At 39.4% G+C, this 22,456-nt stretch overlaps 1 protein-coding gene across 1 annotated transcript in view; it reads left to right on the top strand.

The window, feature by feature from the left end:
• LOC139607673 (rho GTPase-activating protein 26-like) overlaps window positions 1-22,200 on the top strand; it is an 88,269-nt gene extending 66,069 nt beyond the window's left edge. Inside the window, exons 17-24 of the mRNA XM_071460753.1 lie at window positions 1,058-1,163; window positions 2,675-2,834; window positions 4,401-4,545; window positions 4,863-5,043; window positions 14,990-15,025; window positions 15,147-15,257; window positions 16,958-17,049; window positions 20,008-22,200. Coding sequence (XP_071316854.1) covers window positions 1,058-1,163; window positions 2,675-2,834; window positions 4,401-4,545; window positions 4,863-5,043; window positions 14,990-15,025; window positions 15,147-15,257; window positions 16,958-17,049; window positions 20,008-20,096 — 920 coding nt within the window. The 3' untranslated portion in view covers window positions 20,097-22,200. The remainder of the gene's footprint in view (window positions 1-1,057; window positions 1,164-2,674; window positions 2,835-4,400; window positions 4,546-4,862; window positions 5,044-14,989; window positions 15,026-15,146; window positions 15,258-16,957; window positions 17,050-20,007) is intronic.
• The last annotated feature ends 256 nt before the right edge of the window (window positions 22,201-22,456 follow it).

The following is a 22,456-nucleotide window of genomic DNA, read 5'->3' as shown; positions in this document are numbered from 1 at the left end:
GTGGGAGTTAATTCCAGAGCTTAGTATGATTACAAAAATAAGTCAAAGAACCAGTGAAATTTAAAATTTTGTTTTCCTAACGTCTGATATTTCGACATACATTGCTGTATGTTGATGAGTCATAGCCTATGTGTGTTTCTAAGTTATGAGTAAGTTAAGTTATGACTAAGTTATGAGTTGCCTGTGAATGTGAATATATATTGTATATGAGTGTTTTGGTGAGTGTCTATTGGCACTTGTCAGTTCTTTTAGTTGGTAAGGAATTTCTGTGTGTTTGTGTGTGCACGTGTGGGTGGGTGTGTGTGTGTGCGTGCATGCCTGTGTTTAAGATGCTCTGCTAGTTGTGAGTGTATTGGCTGGCGCTGACAGCCAGGGGCTCCAGGGTTGATCTAGTGTGAGTCTGCTGTCATCTCTCTATTGACTGGCTCTGCGGCTGTGACTTATTATAGTCATTCATCAACAACAGGTCTCTCTGCCTGTCTGTCTGTCCGCTCGCCCACCCTGCCTGTCTACCTGTTCATTACCAGGACACAGAGCTTCCACACTCTGCAGCAGAATTAAACACTCAGTGACTAAGCAAACCCTTTTTATTTGTCTCTGACTCCTTCACTCTGCAAGATGCAGATGCAGTATCTGTCTTGTATTCAGTACTTCTTCAGTCTATAGTAGAAATATTTATGGTGATAATCACATTCAACACCAGGCTGATGTTATATTATCTTATTGTCCATAAATTCGATGAAGATACCAAAAGAAAGAATGCTTTATTCTGCTCTCTTTAAAGAAATTCTACTTAAACACTTGTAAATATTTACTTAGGACATGCATTAATACACATTTATCACTCTAGTAAGTAGTTCTGCTATTTTATTTGTCCTCCTCATACCATATTCTTTGCTCATACTGTACGTACAAAGGTCAATGAAGACTTGCTGCAATATGTAACACTTAGACACTTCAGTTTACCTGTTCATTGTTTTGTTTCTGCTCCTTACATGTGCATGTCACTTCTTCAACAACAGTCTCACTCCCAGTCTTTCTATCTGTTTCTCACCAGAACTGGACAACCCCGAGGCCAGGGTGACAGAGATCCACGCGCTGGTGCATCGACTTCCTGAGAAGAACAGACAGATGCTGGAGCTGATGATGAAACATCTGGCCACGTAAGTGCAGTCATTGTTATTGTGCTGAATCAGACACTGTGCACTTAGGAGGCAGCACAGTATTTAATTTGAGCTGTTACTATGTATTGTTGATAGCAACAATGAATCTCTCCTTTCCTTTCCTTTCCTCCCCTCTTCTCTCCTCTCCTCTCTTCCCCTCTCCTGTCCTCTCCTTTTCTCTGCATTCACACTGCTGTAAATGCTCCTTAGCTTGATTTCTGTTGTTGTCCATCTCCAGAAAGGATTAGTACTCAGTGTAATCTCTGCATTAAGGCAGTGTATTCTGAAAATAGAAACCCATCCAGCAGCCACCAGATCAAATCTATTTTCTCCACTTATCCCTAGAAGAGAAGTCGAGGTTTAGGTGCAGGTCTTCCTGTGGATGTAGGAGCTGCTATGATTACAGGCCAGTAAGGACTAGCTTGGTGATTTGCAGGTCAAAAGATGTCTTGGTGTCTAGGTTAAAGCATTGCTAAATTTGGTTTTTCATTCATCTAGTTTACTGATGAATTTTGTTTTAACAGGATTTATGTGATTAGATTTAAATTTGATGCAAGTCTTAACTTAAGTAATGAATGCTTTTGAAAAAAATAATTATATCTAACATAAATGTCGAAAAAACTTTTCAAATAATTTTATCCCAGTTTTTACATAGGCTTTTAGATATCTATTCGCCTGCAAATCAGCAAATCACTGCTTTTCAGGAGATAATAGGATGCCACTTACCCTTGAGCTGATTGGAATTCACTGTTTTGCTCAAGGACCTTTTAACAGGGCAGATGCTTATGAGCAATCTGGATGATTAGGTTCAACGAATCTGTTGTAAGACTTCTGGAACCGTCTCTTCTTTTCATACAGTCCATTCCCTAACAATTGACTCTTCATTTTCTTTCTCCCAGGGCTTCACATCCAACCTCTGCCTCTACTTTTTGGCATCAAAATATTGCCCAGAATCAAAGAGGTTGACTGTTTGTAAATGAGATAGCCCCAAGCTGCGGCAACTCTTAAGTAAAAAAAACACAGCATGACACTGTTGGCTTATGTGTAATAACTCCTCTAATGCAGCCAACTGGCATTGTGTTTTCACTCTAAACCCACATCTAAGCCCTCTGGCTTTATCAGGCTTTTCTTCAACAGCAGCAGCATGATATAATGTGTGACAAAAGGGGCGTCGGCCATGTTTATACAAAATCCAGGTGAATACAAATGCAGGTATTTTGAGAACCTTTACCTGGGCTTAGAGGATTACACTTGCCGACGGTCATCATCATCATTATCGCCGGCTTATAGGTCTGATGTCTGGGGTGTGGTGGGGTGGGGGCTCTCTCCAGGGAAACATTTGTAGCGTTGCTCTTGGTTGTTCAGCAAATATGAAAGGTGCCACAAACAGTTGAGTAAAAAATGTAAAAACAGACCTAACTGCAAACACACCACCACAGTGGGTTTTTGGATTTAATGTTGTGCCCCCCCCGTTCTCTCTCTCTCTCTCTCTCTCTCTCGTCCCTCAACAGTGTGGCCAGTCACCACCAGCAGAACCTTATGACCATCGCTAATCTGGGTGTTGTCTTCGGGCCAACTCTGCTGCGCCCCCAGGAGGAGACGGTAGCAGCCATCATGGACATCAAGTTCCAGAACATTGTCGTGGAGATCCTCATAGAGCACCATGAAAGGGTAAGAGTTTGTGAGTGTGCATGTGCATACAAACGAATAACACAAACAGCAGCGTGAGGTGATGTGGTACAGGCCTAAATGAATCCCTTTGTCAAGCGGATTAACTTCTGTGTAAATGCGCATTAAGCCAACATTTAATGCACCCGACGCTTTATATGTGAACACCTGCTACACACACACATACACACCCAGAACACCTCTATATACTAGACTGCATATACACTTCAAAGCCACTTTCCCCCTATAGGTCCAAGCAGCTTATTGGCCAGTCAAGCTGCTTACATATGTCACCATGGCAACAGATAGCTCAACGTTACTGTTGGAGACTCCTGCATTGCGCGCACACACAAGTGTGTTCATCCACTGAAGGAAACAGACACAGAGACAAATAACACAGACAGGAGAAGTGTTCGTTGAAAGGATGACACACACACACACACACACGCACGCACGCACACACACAGGAGATGTGATGTGCCCCCTCAATCTCCCAGACTTCTCAGGCAACAGCTGTGTCTGTGCATGTGATAGAATGGTCCTGCGTCCTTAAAGAGATCTTGCATGCTCGTATACTGTAATGAAACATTTGTGCATTTCATGAGATCCTGCCTATGAAATTTTACTTTGCTTTTTTGCTGCCAAAACAATAAATCCAGTGTGTTTAAAATGGGTTTTTCCAGCATTCCAGTTTTTTATTCTTCCTCTTTTCCTTCTTGAGTGGAGCTATGGGTGTGGAGCAGGCTGAAAAAATGGGAAAAAAACACAATGGCAGATGAGTGGATGTGGGAATAATGATGCTTGCCTTGGCAGCAGAACAGCATTAGTTGTGGAAATTTTTTTTTTGAAAAATACTGAGACGCACAATTATTAAGGGGAAAAAAAACTTGAAACACAGTACACGTATATTTTCATCACAGCGTGAGATTTTTAGCATTTTGCCTAATCATGCATCAAAGAGTAAAAGTAAAATTTAGCAATGTCACAGTCAGTGCCACAAATCGTAGACTGAATGTCCCCTGTTGTTAAGGTTTTGCAAAACGCAATTACTCTCGGTTAAAGTGAGCAGCTCGGTTGCTATGTGTGCCAGAGCCTAAGCTGTAAAAGTTGGAATTCAGATGCATGAATCCAGAAATTAGTTTTAGTATGAATACTGTATCAGCTCCCATATTATACCCTCTTTCTTTTCAGAGAGCAAAGAGGCAAGAATTATTAACTAGACACTAAGTGACTCATACTGTTGGACAACTGGTGGTTTAGTATGTCAGGTTGCTTTTTTTAGTACTGTTTCTGTATCAAATCACAAGCTGGCATATTGTTGCTTGGGTGTGAATGTTTTAACATTTGAGCACAACGCTGTGATCACTGTCCTACATGTGTTAAGATAAAAGAAGCTACATTGCCCTGAAGTCACATATGAGAAAATAAATTGGTTGACATTAGCAAGAACATGCTGCAGACATGTGGTTTAACATTTCACTGTTGTCATTTTTTTCCTTTTTTTTTTTTTTTGCACTTTATACACTGTTGCTTTGGTTACACTCAAACCTAGCTGTCTTGTTTGCACAGATATTCAGGGATGTGCCGAGTTCTGCAGGAGGTTCGACCAACCTTCAGCTCAACGTGGCCAGGAGGAAAAGCACTGAGAGCAAAGCCCCGTCCTGCAGCGAGAGGCCTCTCACACTCTTCCACACACCAACACATTCCCAGAAAGGTGAGCTGAACCTGTTTTCTGCCCCTTAGTTCTCATTCAGTTACAGTTTGCTAACATCTGCCGTGTGTTGCTGTATGATTGGCTGAGGGAGGAAAGAAACTGTCTACAACCACCACTTTCTGTTGAAAAGCATAAACAACAGGCTGTCAGTGGTTAGATTGTCAGCTTATGACCAGAGAGAGTTCACACTGATCAACAGAGGGATGGTTTCAGAGCAGCAAAAGGCATGTCGGTATAGAAGTGGCTATTTGCAGAAAAATAAACGACACGTTTCTATCTGAAAACACCAGGGAGTAAATCTCTCCTCATTCTTGCAGGTGAAAAGAGGAACAGTGTTGTCAACGCCGCAGTCAGCGAGCTACAGCAGCCGGTTTCCTCCTCAGCCAACTGCAACAGCAGCAGCAGTAGCAGCAGCAGCAGCCAAGGCCGAACCCCGAGGCACAGCCTGACCAGCAACGACGGAGAGCAAGACACCCGGCAGATCCGACCCAGCTCACTGTGAGTGGGACAGAGCAATAACATACAACCGAAGTTAACCTGTGTAGTTCCTCACAGATAGGTCCTGTTGTTGACAGTTTTTATTCATCGACCAAATAATGACAGTTTATTTTGAATAATGAAAAATAGGTCAAATATTTAAGAAAGTATCATTCACTGTACGGATACAGTTTATTGTTTATTTAATCGCCATGTAATTTTCATGGTTTCCCTTTTTATCTTATTTCCTACAACCAAAAACATCTCTAAGCTATCCTTATTTACTGTGAGCAAAAGTTAAGACTGTCTAAGAGGAAACAAATAAACTTTTGGATGTTTGTGGGAATAAAAATGAATTGAGTAGTGTCTTGTTAAAAAAAAAAAAAAAAGAAAAAAGTATTTTCCATAGCAATTCCAGACAATACTGACGGTTATGTTTAGAGTAGAGCTCAGGGAAGTTTGTACAAAAATCATCAAGACAGGAGACATACAAACAATATTAAGATGTCAAGAAAACCAAAAATAAATAAAAGATTTACAGCTTAACAGATGTTTGGGACTGAGGGGTGAGGGGTAGACAGAGTTTGGACCCATTTGGATATACAAAGAGACATATTGTATATGCACACATGTGCAAACATGAACTTCAAAAGCACTCACAAACACATGGGTTCAAGAATGTACACACTTACACACTTTTTTCACGCACACAGACACTAACAGGCGCAGGAATGCTTGAGCACACACACACACACACACACACACACACACACACACACACACACACACACACACATGTCAGCACACACGTGCAGCTAAGAGCTTAAGCAGAAATAGTCTTGTGACGAGCAGGTTGTTGGTTTAAATCCCAAAAGTATCTGGGGTATATTTGCAGCAGGGAACTGAACTCCCTACTGCACTAACAATAGAAGTGTGTTTTTGTACACAAAAATCACATTCACATGCACACACACACACACACACACACATACACACACACACACACACACACACACACACACAAATGTATGGGGTAGCAGTTATACAATTTGCATGTCTTTGCATCACAGTTTGCCTGCTGTTCAGGCTTTCTCAGTGTCTGATCAGCAGTTTACATAACTAACAAAGACCAACTGAAAGAAAAATATTTTCACAGGTCTGAGCAAGCCTCTCTCCCTCTGAGAAGTCCCACATGGGACATGCCTCTCTTGGTTATTAGGTTATTAACAGGTGGCAACACACACGTCTGCACACAGTGACATGAGGCCAAGTATGCACACACATACACACACACACACACACACAGTGTCCTCATTTCTGTCTGTCAGCATGAGGTTGTGTGTTCCATGTTGTTGTTTCTATGAGCCACTTAGGTGTTGACATACACCTTGTTGGACCAAGACAAGACACTGTAAACACTACCAATCATCTCATTTACTGACACGAGCCCAGCAGACCTACAAGTACAATCTGTCGCCAAGATGATTGCACATTACCACTGATTACTTTTCTCCTTCTGGCTCCCCTCTGCCACCTCCACTCCCTCTCTTTTGTATCCATTCTTTGATCTCTCATTCACAGATAGTTAGAACAGGTTTGTGTTTATTTTCTCACCTGTCAATGTGCATTATGTGTCACTGTTATTTATAATTTTTCTGTTGATACACTGCTCTCTATGTCCGCTCACATATGGCATTCTCCTCTCTTCTCTTCCTCATCCCTGATGAGGACATAAGGTCGTAATGTGACTGATAGAAATTACTTAGCTATTCTTCTTAATGTGTGAATAACAGAGAGTGGACTATTGGTTCTGCATATTATTGCCCTTTACAACAGAATCAGAATTAACATTAATATACAGAGTATTGGAATTATAAGATCAATATTTTTAAGCATGAAACTTTGTCTTTTGTTGCTGTATACACTGAGATAGTCTCTCTAAATGGAAGACCTCAACTGCAGTACATTTACAATACTGTAATAACTGCAGAGATGAACTGTGTCATGTCTGCAAGTCCTGCAGTGATACCAGCTGAAATGAAGTAAGCTACATTTGACTGCTGCTACTTCTTCTTCTTCTTCTTCTGCTATATTACTGCTGCTGCTGTGCCATAACTCTAAAAAGTGAGGAAGTGTTCATATAAGCCTCTTGACAAGTAGTTATATCCTCTGAATGTAACAAAAGCTGTCACCAAAGTTTAAAAGTTATGGTTCTTTAATAATGACAGACATGCAAAATCTAAACTTAATGTACAACTGTATGTATAAACATTTTTTGGCATTTCTTCAGACAGAAAATTGATACAGTGTGTTGTCCATAACTGCTTGTTGGTGATGGTGATTGACCAGAACTATTAAATAAATGAACTGCAGCTCCTATTAAGGTCAGAGACATAGCTCAGAGAGACATCCAAGAGCACAGAGGGCATAGAGGAGGCAGAAAAGCTTTTCAGAGAGTATTTCCATTATGAGTCACATTAAAGAACAACCTAATGGTCAGGGAAGGGCATGAAATGGTGAATGATGATAATAAGTTCACAAGGTTCTATCCTTATTTCCTTCTTTTCTCCTCTTAGGGTCACACTTATATGGTATAGAGCCCTGTCAAGTGTTTTATACACATGGCTCTTTATGTATGCATTTATGTATTAAATGTATGCATGTGTGATCAAAGAGTGCTAGATTCTCCTCCATTAACTCAGTGTCAGCTCATTTCGATGGAAAGCCCTGCGCTCTTTGCATGAGAAAAGACACACGGCAGAGGATTTTATTTTCTGTTCAAAGGCAGAACTGATAGAAGCAACCACAGTGAAAACAGAGACTGAAAGACTGAAGGAGGGGAAACCAAAGGGTGATGGAATCAACCTCAAACAAAGAACATCTGACAGTGATCAATGTTGGATGATTTAATTAAGCAGATTTTCATATTAAATAGGTGTTTTGCTACTCATTTTTTTGTGATTGATAGGTGATGGTGATACAGTGAGTATTCTGTGATAAAAGGTTTCATATTTGCCATCAAAATACTGAATGATAGGGTTTTTTGTTTTTCTTTAATAAAGAAAAGAAATATCAAATCTCATCAAAAATACTCAAACAGATACATTATTAGCTGAGAACTGCTTCTTTATCTTACATTTATACATACAGAGTCTTTTTGGTGTCAGTATGATGATCATGAAAAGGATAGCAATCCCTCAGACCGCTCTTCGCCTCTGTTAGGTAACCAAAATAAAAAAAATTAGTTGAGGAATCAGTCCAGCACGTATTTTGTTTGTACACAATTGCCAAGCTGAGGATGAATCTAGGGCAGAGGACGGGATCATTTTGCATCTTATTGAATTAGATGATGTGTGGCTCTTTGAATTGCTGCACATTATGTAACTCCCTTTATTTTAACCTTTAAATCCAGCAAAAAGAAAAAGAGGATGGGTTAAAGGGGGTAAAAGAAAAGATGTTTGGGGGCTTCTGGAGTCTGACCTGGGGTATGACCTAAGTTTACTCACAGGTCAGGAGGTGATTTGAACCTGCCGGTCACAGTTTACTGAAAACAGATTTAACCACATCTTTACGAGCGTTTGAAAGGCATGCAAACCCTCTGCCATAACTAACATAAGGCTTTGATGACAAAAACCACAGCTCTTGTGTTCTGCAGTGAAAATGAGAAAAAAAATATCATAAATATATCATTTAATATGGCCCAAGTGCTCACTCTGAGTTTTCTTAACATATTCTGATGAGGATATAGACCCTAAACATTAGTTCTGGTGGAGGTTTTATTCCAAGCATGAGTTTAACTGCAGTCAAAAACAGCTGTATTTAAACATATGTACCATTAGATACTAAACATTAGTTCCCATTACAGCTGTTCTCAAGTGGAAGAGGGGAAACAGTAGCTATCATGAAATAATACAGTGGAAACTCAGATCAGCTTCAGTACTAACACTTAATGTGCAAAGTGATAGATTTTAAGTGTTGATAATTAGCAGAAGCTCTACTTAATTATGGTAGTGATAGTAATTGTGTGTGTTGACTAACAGCAGCTGTTCAACAAAAAGTCCTTTGTCTGCTTCAAGTTCACCTATGAATACAGTGAAAAATATTTTTTACAATGTTGCAGCACCACATTAGTCTTGTTATAGTCAAATGAACAGCCAGTGTTTGTCTACTCATAATAAGGTTGAACAATTTAAAGGTGCAATACACTGATTTTACATGTGAAAAACAAATGACACTGTTAAAAGAAAGTCTTGAAACCCACACTGGGACTGTGAAATTTGAAAGGCATGGGTCTTACCAGGCAGGGATGGTTTGTTAAGGATACGGATAGCATTATGGATAATGTAGTATCCAGTGGTTTTGGAGCTTCACTCATAATTTGCTTCTGCTGCTTCTATTTTTGACTATTCTCCAGCTTAATGGAAGTGAATACTAACTTGATGATGTGCCCCTTTTGTAGATCCCAGAGGAAAAAAATGATTTATTAAAACCCATTTACAGAATAAAATGCTGCCAAGCTAATTTTTTCTCAGTCTTGCCGAGTTAGACGTGTGCCAAACATAGTTTTCCAAGAAAAGCCAGCCTGTGCCCTCATCACAGACAAGAGAAAGGAACAAAATTCAGAGGTTAAGAACTGGGTCTCTAAAAGCTTCACATCACTCTGAGGCAGATGTTATAATTTGTTTTAAAGCGAAAAAGACCTGAATTTTATTTTATTTATTTATTTTTTACACCTTTTACGTGCTTTCACATACAAATTATATCCCCATGACTCTTTCGAGTAATGCAATGGACTTGACCTTGGACCTGATGTACTAAGATAAAACATCTCTTTCTGTCTTGCTTTTGTTTCATTGGGGAAAGTCAGTGTTTTTTTTTGTTAAATTTATTCCTGCTGTCTGTTTGGCATTTCAACGAAAAGGGGGAAAAAAGCCAAAGAGAAGAGAAGTAAAGAGCAAGTCTTGAATGCAGAGTAGAGATAAAGAGATGTAAAATTTAACTAGCACCATGGAAAACATTCTCTATTGTGACTATAACGTTTTGTAGAAAACCTGTCATAGACATATTTCCACCCCACAGCATAACATCCATGTACACACACACTCCCTCTCACACATATGCAGTGCCAGTCACCAGATTGCATGTGTCTATGTCTGCTGCCTTTACTGCTTCTAGAAATTTTTCTCTCATTCCCGTTTTATTTTTCCTTTTTTGTTTGCCTTCAACACAATGCCCACACAGTCCAACTCTCTCTCTCTCCCTCGCTCAGGGATTCAACTGAGGTTTTTCGATGGGTTTTAAAGCTGCAGCCATGACAACAATCAGTGTTTTGTGTTTATTTTTTGAGAGACATTCAGTTCAGAGAAAGCTCTGTGCAGACTTCCTCTCTTTGACATTTTGTGTCCTCTGCTGTCCTCAGACCTGTGCTGTAAATATCACTGACCGCCATCTCTAGCTTCACAGTCATGAGTGTATTGTTATTCCAACTGAATGAGTGTAAAACAGCATATTTTTACTTTCCCAGCTGATGTTTGCTGCAGTTTGCATTAAGTCTCATAAAAGCCAGTTTTCAAAAAGTGGCCTGAATAATGCCAGTCGCTAATAGACACCAGGTAGAAAAAAAAAAAAAAACCTTGAAGGGATGAAATTACTACAACAGGCCACATTCACTATTATGCTGCTCTCTCTTTCTTTTTTTTTCAAATCAAAATACCAGTTTCGTCTACATCAGATTATATGACTACCAATAATCTGGACGGCAGAGAGACTTTTAATGTGAAAAATCTGCTTGAGCTGTTGAGTTGCATTCACTGTAGGTCAACATTAATCGGGAAGAACAGAGAGGGGGAAAAAGGACTGGAGTTAATTTGTGAATGAAAACGCTGTTTGTGTTAGAAAAGAGAAAGTGAGAGCAGCAGAGTGGTGAGTATGAGATGACTGTTGTTGCACTGAAGGGGTTAGTGCCGTTACTGAAATGATCAAGGCAACAACTAAATATTTAGAAAATTATCAGTTTGCATTAAGGAAGCAGGTTAAAGTAGGAATAAAAGGCCAAACTAAGGCTTGGTTCTCTCTGCCACTTGGGTGGATCATTTTTTTAAGCATTCACGTGCAGAGTAACAGTGTCAGCGCCTCATTTGTATAGAGAAGTGCAGACTGAGGGAGGAAGCAGCATAGTGTAACCAGCCTAACTAGTCTAATCTCTTCCCTGTCCTTTACTTTAATCAGCATGTGTAATTGTGAAAACAAAGATGTAGTGCACAATGATGCCTAAAATTGATGATCTGCTCATTACTGAAGTATTTCTGAGAGGTTTTTTTGCACCTTTGTGTTCTTTCTGGTGCCCAAACGTGGTATTTGCAGGTGATAAAGATTTAGTGTGCAAAGAGCCTTTAGGCAGCAGAAGAAAAATTCTTACTGAAAGAATCTCAGTTTCAGGGTTTTAAACTGGAATTTGTCCCTGTAAAAACAGCTGTGATCCACAGGAGAGCTGTCACTCTGGCAAACATGCAGACAACAATACAGACACAAGTCTTATTGCTTTTAGTGTTAAATCTGTAAAACTGCTGAAAGTTGCCCGTTAATTTTAGATACATGCTGCTGTTGTAGGCAGCCTTCAAATGTGCCTTTGCATTCACTTTTAATGAGATGGAAGTGTGTGTGCCTTTGCATTAGCGTCTGTGTTGTAGTGAGTGTGTGGGTGTGTTATGACAAAGTGAATAAATGGCCTGTCAGGAGGAGAGGAGAGAGACAAGAGATCAGTTTAATAAAATCAGCTGTCAGATGTGTGATGGGGAGACTACGTTCTTTATTTATTTGTGTGCAGTATGCTGGCAAACGAAAAGTGTTATCTAAGAAAGGGGAAAGTTCACTCTCTTTAAAGCAGGAGAAATAAAACACTTATTTGTATTGAGTTCCATTCTAGTGAATGGGAAAGTGGTCTCACACTGTTGGATCCCACTGTAGTTAAAAATATCTTGATTGTCAGCTGAAAATCGCCTTTTCCAGCAGCTCTACTGAATGGAGGGAAAGAAGATGAGAGAGAGCACATTGACCAGGAATGAGTGACAAATGGAGAGATCGTTGGGGCAGCCGATCAAATTGACAGTTTAATGAATAAATAAGGCACACAACCAAAACCTTTTGCTGTATTTTCTTAAAGATGGATGTCAAAAATACAAAGCAAAATCCCACTACAATGAAAAGAAATTAATTCATTAAGGTGAAGGACAGACAAGACCTGTTGTACATTAATAAAATCTCTTGAATGTGCTTGATGGGGCATGTTTACTCATATGGTCCTGTTAGTCATTTGCACTGCAGTTTCAATGTGTAATATTGTAATATTGTGATCTCTCAAAGAGAAGTGTCTGTCAGTTCATTTTCACAGTGCATCACTGAAGTAAAAGGATTTATGTTTCCAGTCTATTTTGGATGTCAGTCAGAGCTCCATCTGCATCACACTCAGTTCAAAATATAACAAATCTTGAGAATTTAAAAGTCAAGTCAGATTCAGTTTATAAGGTTTATAATCTTTCCAATATTCACAAAATGCTGTCAACGCAAACATCCATCATTCTACCCAGAATTGATCATGATACTATCAAAAGCTCAGAAAACAGCCATTGAATGGACTGTGTGGAGAGACTATCTTCAAGGTCAAAAAAAGGAAATTTCCACCTTGAATCTGTTTCACAGCCATCCCAGTTAGTTGGCAACATGTGATTCCACTGCAGAGTTGAAGCCAGTGTTATCTGCAGGAGTACACTGGTGGAAACCGCAGATGGACTCCTTCCTGCACGTGTAAAGAAAATACATGTATCACTTCTCTTTTTTGTGTTTTTGAATGAGTGACTTCATCAATTGTGGTTATTCAAGTGACCGTCATAATCCCAAATCATGTGTTAGGCTTTAGCAGCGTCACTATGGCAACCATATTCCACATCATCACATCCAAGACAACTGCCTGACCTGACTTTGCTATTCATGAGTATGCAGAGTATCTGTTTATTTATTCAAGTCATGAACTGACCAAATCAGCATTTTTATATAAACAAAGGATTAAGTGACTATGTGTAATTTCAGATGACTCACTTTTAGCGAGGAACCCACCAAGACTCTGCAGCTCCCCTGAACTCACTTTTTTTATAATCTTTAAGATTTATTTTTACGGTGTAAAGCTTTACTGTTTTGGCTCAGTCTCACAGCTCTCATTGTGCTTGTTTCCAGCTGCAACAGATGTGAAAAGCTCTAACAAACCCACTTAATGCTGCCATTCCAACATCAACAGCAGCAACATGTATATATACATACACGGATGCTGGATACTTACATCTTACATGTAGGGTGCAATACATTGCCTTCATAGCTGCACAGTCACAGTTTCAGATGTTGTGCAGGCGCATTTATAAGCCAATCAAGTTTTCTTTAGGATCTTACTGTTGCTTAACAGCTGATTATTTCAGAGAAGTGAAGATCACGGCAGTGTGAGAAAAAAAGACTTAAAAGACTCTTAAATTCTTAGGATATGAGATCAAGAAATGTGACAAAATGGTCAAAATCTTACATTGATCTTAAACTGAGCTCAATAGTGTCCAGGAGAAATAGACCAGACCAAGAAGAGATCTTATTTTTGAATTTTCCTTTCCTCTGCGAAACCTTTACCCTTTCATGACTAGCTTTAGCTTAAATAGCACCATTTAGGTCACTTGTTGCAACAAAAAGTAAGTGATTATAGGCACAATCTGAGTGCACTGAGTGTATTTTAAACTGAATGGACTGATCAGTTAAATCTATTCGAAGGTCAGATCCCTGTTGATTTTAGATCTTAAATCCCCTCTGTGATCAGAAGAAAAATGCTTGAGAAGCAGTTTCAAAGCCTTTAGACGAAGGTGAGAAATTATCTGTGAAGGTCTGCAGACAAGATTTCTTACAGAGAATTATGTGTGTAATTGTCTCCAATTAGAGGTATTTAATATTGAGCAAGTGGCTGCATGAATAGATATGCTGTATGTTGAACACTAAACGGCACCTCCCTTGCGTAATCCAGGCTTTTAAGGCTTACTCAGTATTATTTTAGTTGATGTCAGGCAGAAGAAGGACATTATAGAGAAGCAGAGGCAGCAGAAAATATCTTTGAGTCTTCCTGAGTTTTGACAGTGCTGCAGCATGAATGCAAAATGGTGGGCGTTCTTCTTCCCCATGACTCTGCTGCACTTGTTTATGTCACAGTCTTCTGATTTTCTGTGATATCTATGTATGTGTTAATCACTTAAAAATTATTTTCAAGAAAAATCATCTCAAAGCTTGTTACACAACTTGGTCTTGCAAAAACCATGTTGAATGACCATTTGCAGTAGATGGACGAGCCAAATCTAAATATTCTTTTCGTCTATTAACATGTTAGTCCTGCTGATTTGGCATTACATGTCATTGCAATGTCTACAGACTGTAAAATGCAGCATGTAGTTCATATATTGACCAGGTACCAGAACCAAAGTGTTGTAAAGTGTATCCCTGGTGGAGTCATTTGTTTTGATTTTAAAGCTCACTAGAATGAACTGTTTTCTTCATCATAGCTATTAGCCTTCAGCTCAGGTTGTTATTTTAGTCAGAGGTGGAGCACATTAAGCCCCTCACATTACCCTTTGAGAGCTATTAAGGAGTCAGTTTCTCCCTGCGGCTAAATGTTTTGAGTTTTGTTTTATTTTAAGTGTTTTTTTTCTGCCCTGCAAGCTTGGAGGTCTTCTCTTTATATGTCTTTTGTGTGCTGAAAAGCTAATGCAAGGGGACCTCAGTGAGAGGGGAAAACCGATTAGTAACATAAACTTCCTTAAGGTCTAATGTCTAAAGTAATATCATGTGAGTTAAAATAGCAAATCCTGAAATGTTGTAGTACTGAACATTTTGGTTAATTGATTGGGACCAATATTCTAATCTTGGTTCTCATTTTATTGTCTGTTTGCAGGCTCAACCCAAAGAGTCGTGGCAGCATCCCAACCAGGTAAAAAAAATGTGTCTTTAATTTAAGAAAGTAAAATTTTTCACCACTGATAATGTCCAGAACTATAAGTAGGCGTGTGTGATTTTTTTTCTGTGTAATTTTGTGTGTATGTCTTCTTCAGTGCAACGTCTCCCAGCCCCACCTCACCACGTTCTCCCTCCTGGCCGATGTTTTCAGCCCCGTCAAGTCCTCAGCCGATGTCCTCCGCCTCCAGTGACTCCTCTCCCATCAGGTTGGTCACTATTGTTTGTGTGATAATAATAATTATAATAATAACCAGAAGGCCACTATCAGCTGATCTGAGATGGCGCCCAGGCTCATATGGAGCTAGAAAATCCTTGATATACATAGGAGTGTGGTTGTTTAAAGCCTTAAGAGTCAGAAATAAAATGTTTAAAAACAATAAAAAGACATACAGAAAGCCAGTGGAAGGAGACCAGAATTGATGTTACATGATCACGTTTTCTTGAACCTAGCAACAGAACTGTGGACCAATTGAAGGCAATGTAGGGAAGCCTGAGTAATATCTGTGTAGAAGGCATTCCTGAGCTCTAGCTGTGAAAACATAAAAGCTTCAACAACCATGTGTAAATCGTGAGAAGATAGAAAAGGACTAGGACTAAATTAATGTGGAAGAAGCGGGACTGACTGATCCAGATTAAGGAATATCTGATTGAAAAAATTAGGAGTGGCAAACAAGTTAGGGAAGTTTTGGGATGTCCAGCAAGTTAAATCAGAGATGCAGTTGGTAAGTTGGGTTAGGCTCCTAGGAATAGTGTACTGTAATGGGATATATAACTGGGTGTCATCAGCATAAGAATGATACTGTACATTATAGTTACCAATGAGCTGACCTAAAGTCAGCATAAAAGCAGACCCAAGATTGACCCTTGAGGGACTCCATGACTGAAATGGGAAACTGAAAATTGGGAGTTTCCAACAACCACAGAGAAGGTCCTATTAGACAGACAGAAGTGTTGAGAATTAAGAGCAGAGGAGAAAAAAGGAAATAGATGAAATTTCTTTATCTCTTTTACAGAGCTGTTGTAGTGCTAGGAAATTTAACTCAAGCACTCGTCAAGTACCATTCAGTAGATTATTGAATGCTGTTAGCGATATGCTAATATACTATCATTTACTTAAGTAGCACTCATTAGAAATAACAAGGTCATTCAAAAAAAAGCTTTTTAATCTAGAAGCTGCAGGGTACTTAAGCAAGACACTTCCTCCCTACAAGCTTGAGGGAGCTACCATGTAGTGGACCATGACTTCTGACCTTCCCCATGAAAGGAGAGAATTTAAAAGCTAAACTGCTCCTCGGGGGATCAATATACCATCTATTTTTACACAGATTAAGCAGCAGTCATTCTTATATAAGCTTACCTATTTAAATTGGAATATAAATGTACCATATGTGGGTACAGTTACTTAACTTGACCTTGGCAGACAAACTGTGTCTGTCACTACATTTCAGTGCTTCAAGTTTCAAGCTTCAAGTGTCCCCATGCTGCAGCAGAGGCTGTGAACAGCTTGTCATCCTTGCTACTGCTTTGCACCCTCAAAATCCCAGCCTTTCCTCCAACCACTAATCTTTACATGGAAGTTAGCAGGTACTGGGGCCCACCAGTATAAGCTATAGGAATACAAAAAAATGACTAGCAAGAGAAGAGAACTGTAGTTTAAATATAAATTATATAGTCATTATGTGTCCAGTAAAAAAAATCCATAACAGTCCAGCAGGAACACGTCATTTAAGTCTGACAACATCTATTATCATGTGCGAAATATGGCCACTTGGTACTTATAAAACAGTTCATATAAAGTAATGACCTGTCTGTGGCTTCTGTAACTTGAGGTGTTATTTTAGGTGTAGTTTCAGATGTCTAAATGAAACATTGTTGAACATCTTTCTATCTTTCTTATTGTCTCCAGTATTGCGGGCAGGAAGGCTCGAGCATTGTATGCCTGCAAGGCAGAGCATGACTCTGAGCTGTCTTTCATCGCTGGAACCGTCTTTGAGAACGGTGAGTCAGGCTTTGGACTTGCCAGCAGAAAGGAGAAAGGAAAGAATGTGGGTTGGTGTTTGTATAAAAACAAACAATTACTGTCGAAACAAAAAAGTCAGCTTTGGGAATTTGCTGGACTTAATTTATTTAGCCACAGTGCCAGATTTCATCGCCAGGGTTCAAAATATGTTTAAAGTTATCCAAACGGTCAATGGTTTTGGCTCAAAAGATTATAACTGAAAGGCTTTTAACACCATTTTCCCTTGGCTACCATTTCAGTACCGAAATTTAATGGTTCCCTGTCATTTCTCCCCAAAGTTTTTCCTTTAGTGTTCATACTAGAGGAATGAGGAAGGTGCATTGGAGTTATATACAGAAGCCTTTTAATTGGTATCATGCAGTTAATTACTTGGAGCCTGAATCCATAGCATGTGTTTACGTGTGTTTCTGTCCAGCACTTGTCCTCATAATAAGCTTTGATATGCACTTGCTTTTATTGCATATTAGAGGCTGGCAAGCAGACTGGACTGTAACAGATGCAGTCGATTGCAATGCATTGCTTTTTGCAACGCAGGCAAGAACTTAATATCTTTCAGATGGAGGAGTCGTTTGCTTTATACAGGAAAGTGTTGAAAATATTATTTCTATTTTTCAGTGGCTTCCTTTTTTCTTTCACTTTTATTTTCCTTTCCACCTCCGCTAACAATATGAATCTCATCGGTCTCTGTAGTCCTCTCGTGCCTCATTTCAGTTTCTCCAACCGTGAGCTCCCAAAACTGTGAATCATGTTTATCTTTCCACAGTTTTCTTTTGCTCAACTCCTCCAATGAGGACCAGATTGGCACAAATGTAAGGATAGTAGAACTACTTAAGCAGTACTTGTGTTGCTAACACTTGTTATCAGGCCAGAAAAACAGTTGAACTGAGTAACTGTTATGGTACATTGTAAATCCCTGCAGAAAAATTCAGTTTCCCTGAAAGGAAACACACACAATCACAGGATTGGTGGGGATTCACTTTTTTGGTCATGACGGTTGGCACATACTCGTGTCTCAGACTCTAGGACCCTAAATAGAGTTAGCAGGGTAAAGACCGTTGAGAGTTATATAATGCAGAGCACTGTCACCGGAGCCCTTTGGGTCAAAATGTGACCTTGGGGACATGTAATCCCCACAGTGGCATCTCAGTACCCCTGTATGCTCATGGCAAGCCAAGGACAGAGCATCCCAGCTGTCCCCACAGAACACAGACTGCAGCCTCACAGTCATAAGAATCTGTTACAGTATTTTTTTTTTTTTTTAACATTTGTTTATGTCAGACAATAGACTGTATATCAAAATGGATGTAGACGCTGGGTCTGAAAAGTGAAGCCAATGCTGAAGTGCCTTAAACCTGCATTTTATCTAATGACCATCAGGTTTCAACACTGGTTGCAAAAAGACATCTAATTGTATTGAAGTCTATGTGAAAATGGCCCCACTTCTCACTTGATTTATTACCTCAGTAAACATTTTTCTAATGAGTTTATGGTCTCAATCACTAGTCTTCAATATAACATGATGTTCAAGATGGCGACAGCCAAATTACAAACTCGAGGCTTCAAAACGGCAGTTCACAAACCAATGGGTGACATCATGGCGGGTTGACACTTTTTTCAGGCATATCAATGAAGATCAACTACAGATGAGCATGGTTTGTGAGTTAGATTTCCTGCAGGATAATATGTGGTGAACATACTATTTACTCTGCTGAATAAAAATTTCCTTCCGTTTTTGCCAGGGGACCTCTTGTTTAGTGGATCTCTAGACAATGACAACATACTTAATGCCGCAGTTGAATTTATTGAATTTCCTTTCATAACCTCAACATCAGCTCCTACCTCATGTTTACCTCCCTTCTTTCTGTCTCACACTCAGCCAACAGAAAAAAACAACTCACTATCACTTCAATAATTACAAATGACTAATTTGTCTTAATTAATTACTTGATTTTTCTTCTCAAATTATTAATTTATGCTGCCCAAATTCGTAACAAATTCACCCAATATTGTTAACATTTTAACACTGAACCTGTAGTCAGTATGTTGGGTTTATAATTGGTCTAATTACTACGTGTAGTATATGTTAACTGAAACAAGTCGCTCATGGTGACAAACCCACAGAGAATTATCACCTGACTCTACAGTTCCCCTCAGGCAACTTCAGTATAAAACCCTACTGTGCGTTACCTGCACTACAGCATCTGGGGAACTTAGTGGAGCATTTAGCAGCTAAACAGACAGATATTTCCCTCAGGAGTTGGTGGAGACCAAAACTAAGCTAATAAGACGAGTGAATAGTGGACTTGCATTCTTCAGGTGGCCATTATCATGTTGGCAATTATCTCCCAGCATGTTTTCCATATCAACTTTATGAGGCCATTAACACAGGTTTAAGGAATGCTGAAGACACACAGCATTTTTAAAATTCAAAACAAACCGCATAAACCTGTGTGGCTCATTTAGATTAGATTGTCCACCGTCTGACACATTTCAGTGTGAGGCTACACAGTGGTTTATGTACATGTACTTTCTGAACAGCTGAAACAACACAATTGTATAAAAAGAGTGTTTAGGTTAAAAGGATAATAATGATCGTCGGACAACCACACCTGCTTTTAGTAATATATGCCCATAATCATATCGCTACTTTGTTTCATACCTTTTGCAAGGTAGTTAGGTAGTTAGTTAGTTCTCACCGTCATCTACAGCTGATGAAAACAGAAGGAACCATCCCTGTCTGGATTTTGACATCTTTAATCCTGGCACATATTTCATGCTCACTTTTTATCTGCAATTACTGTTCTAACCCTGACTCCTCCACTCTTTCTCTCTCTATCTGCACATGTGCTGTTTAACTGTGTCGCATTCATGGACACTTTTTGCCTCTATCTTGAGCCATTGAAACAAATTCAATGTTTCTTTCTGTCTTTTTTCAGTTCATGCCTCCAGGGAGCCAGGTTGGCTTGAAGGGACCCTGGACGGCCGAACGGGACTGATACCAGAAAACTATGTGGAGTTTTTATAGTCCAGGGCTGAGAAAAAGACCTGAACTGGACGATACTGGACTAGAGATGACCAAACTGGACTGTAGGGGACTAGATTTGACTGCACAAAACTGAACAGACTCTGTTAGACCATATACTATACTGGACTGGATAATTGTTGAAGAGGCCACTCTTGTCCCGACTAGAACTGAAACTGGACCAAGCAGAATCGTATCAAATGGATATGATGCAGAGACGAAGTGAAGCGGAGCGGACCGGGGAGAGACCCATGAATTGCACTGGAAAAAAAGGAGAAAAAAAAAAAAAAAAGTTACGAATCCTTGTGTGGTTCCGGCTGTTATTGGATTAGTGTGGATGGTTTCCCAAGTTCTGGTGAAGATGATGTGGTAATGAACCAGGAATGTGTGTGTGTGTGTGTGTGTGAGATAGCAGAGAAAAGTGAGTGTGTGTGTGCATCTGTGGGGTCACTTGTATAAATGAGTTGATATTTCTGAGCTGTGAGGCTTGTAATTTTTCAGCCCTTGCTTTATTATTTTGAACTGCACTGCCCCACTGCTTCAGCAACAGCATCTCTTTTTATCAGCTAGAAATAGACAGCTCTGTGGAGATGAAGGAGATGATGACAGCAAACATAATAAAAAGCAAATGGCCTCTAAGTTTGGACATGTTGGTTCACCACCTCTGTGCGGTGTTTGCATGATTGCTTATCCCACTGGGGGGAGTGGAGCTTTTAAACCAGATTTAAATGATTGGGTTTGGCTGAATGGCTCCAAATGTGTTTATGAGCACTTTCTGTGTCAGTCCAGTAATTCCCCAGGACAAGACTCAACCTGGATAATGTTTCAGAGCTCCAGTTCAGCAGGAGCCCTAAGGCAGATCAGCATAGGACGAGGTCGCCTGGAAAGCAGTTTGCTAGAAGGTCAGCATCAGGTTTCTCCTTTTTTTATAACGCCTCTCCCTGCAGAGCCCTTGCAAAAAAATGTGAAAAATTTCAGCTCCACAAGCTGATGAGCGGTTTACAATGCAGCATAGGAGTAACAACTGCGTCCTGCTGGTTAAAATAGGCCCAGCAGTGAGGCCTCACTCTGCCTCCGCAGCGCTGACATCTTTTCATTGTTGGATAATAACTGGATCCTGTCGCGTATATAGTGTCAAGTCATTTTTGCACTATTTCAGTCCATTTGGGGAATTGTCATCAAACAGGATGTTATATTTTCCACATCGCAGAGCACTGGTGTTCCAAACCATCTATGTTCTTTTTCAGCCTCACTTCAGACATACATATGAGCATGTATAGTTATTTTAAGCCTGGGTGTTGTTCTTCTTGTTTTAGCTATTGTATGGATTCAATCAGTTCCTTGACTGTAGATGCTTTTATCTTCAATAGCCATGGCGTAAGCAAACGGCTGAGGACATTTTGGAAGTCAAGTTGTTTTGTGTATTGTTATTACGCACAACATGAGGATCTTCTTTTCTGTTTTTTGTAGAATCACAAAGACGATGCTAAGGACAGACATTTACAGACAAGACAGTCGATCATAAGAAAATCAAATGCAGATGTGTTTTTGTTTTGTTTTTTTTCAGAGAAGTAAAGACATTTGAAGAAAAAAGAAGTCAATAATTGTTCATATACGGATGCGAAAGCTGGTCTGCTTTGGGGCTCCAATAAATGTCCTCATTTCATGAGTCAAAGCTCAACTTTTTCCTTGGACCACTTCAACTCTAGAAAAAAATGTTTTTTTGTTGAATCTTGTAGGACACAATATTGAAAGAATATTATAGCATTTTAACAGGAAAATCAAATGGGAGATTAAAAAAAATGTGAAATGAGACTACTTTGTTCATATCTAAACCTCTTATTTATGAAATTTTCTTAAAAGCGCAATCCTGAACTGTATTCTTTTTGAGGTGTTTTATTGAAATTGTAAATAAATACACATTTGATAAGGTATAATTTTTTTAAGTATGAAATTTTATATTTTGTATTTTTTAGCATACTAACTTAATTCCCTCTTTGTTGCCCAGATTTTTGTATCATTTAATTCTATCTACAGCCTTAAATATTCCTTCAGATGTTTTGGTGAATTGATAAGCATGTGCAGAATTAAAGATAAATGTTGACCAGCTGCTGCTTTGACTGTTCTTTCTAATTCAGTGCCTGGCTTGAAGATTTATATTGTGGCAGTATTCACACATGTTGCAGTGCAGTGCAGTGTTTCAGAAGTTGTACCAGCATCAACAAAAGTTAAGTTTTGGACCAAAATCAAGTCATTTTAACAGTCATTAAATGGATTAGCTCATGGCTGCACATCATTGACCAATTTTAAACCATCTTGATAATGCTGACCTAAGCTTTCAAGTGGCCCCACAACCTGCAAAT

The sequence above is a fragment of the Trachinotus anak genome, unplaced genomic scaffold (assembly GCF_046630095.1).
Source record: "Trachinotus anak isolate AG129_WGS33_773 ecotype Australia unplaced genomic scaffold, CSIRO_AGI_Tana_v1 ptg000024l, whole genome shotgun sequence".
Lineage (NCBI taxonomy): Eukaryota > Metazoa > Chordata > Actinopteri > Carangiformes > Carangidae > Trachinotus > Trachinotus anak.
The sequence above is the reverse complement of the archived record's forward strand: the minus strand, read 5'-3'. Positions and strand labels throughout refer to the sequence as shown.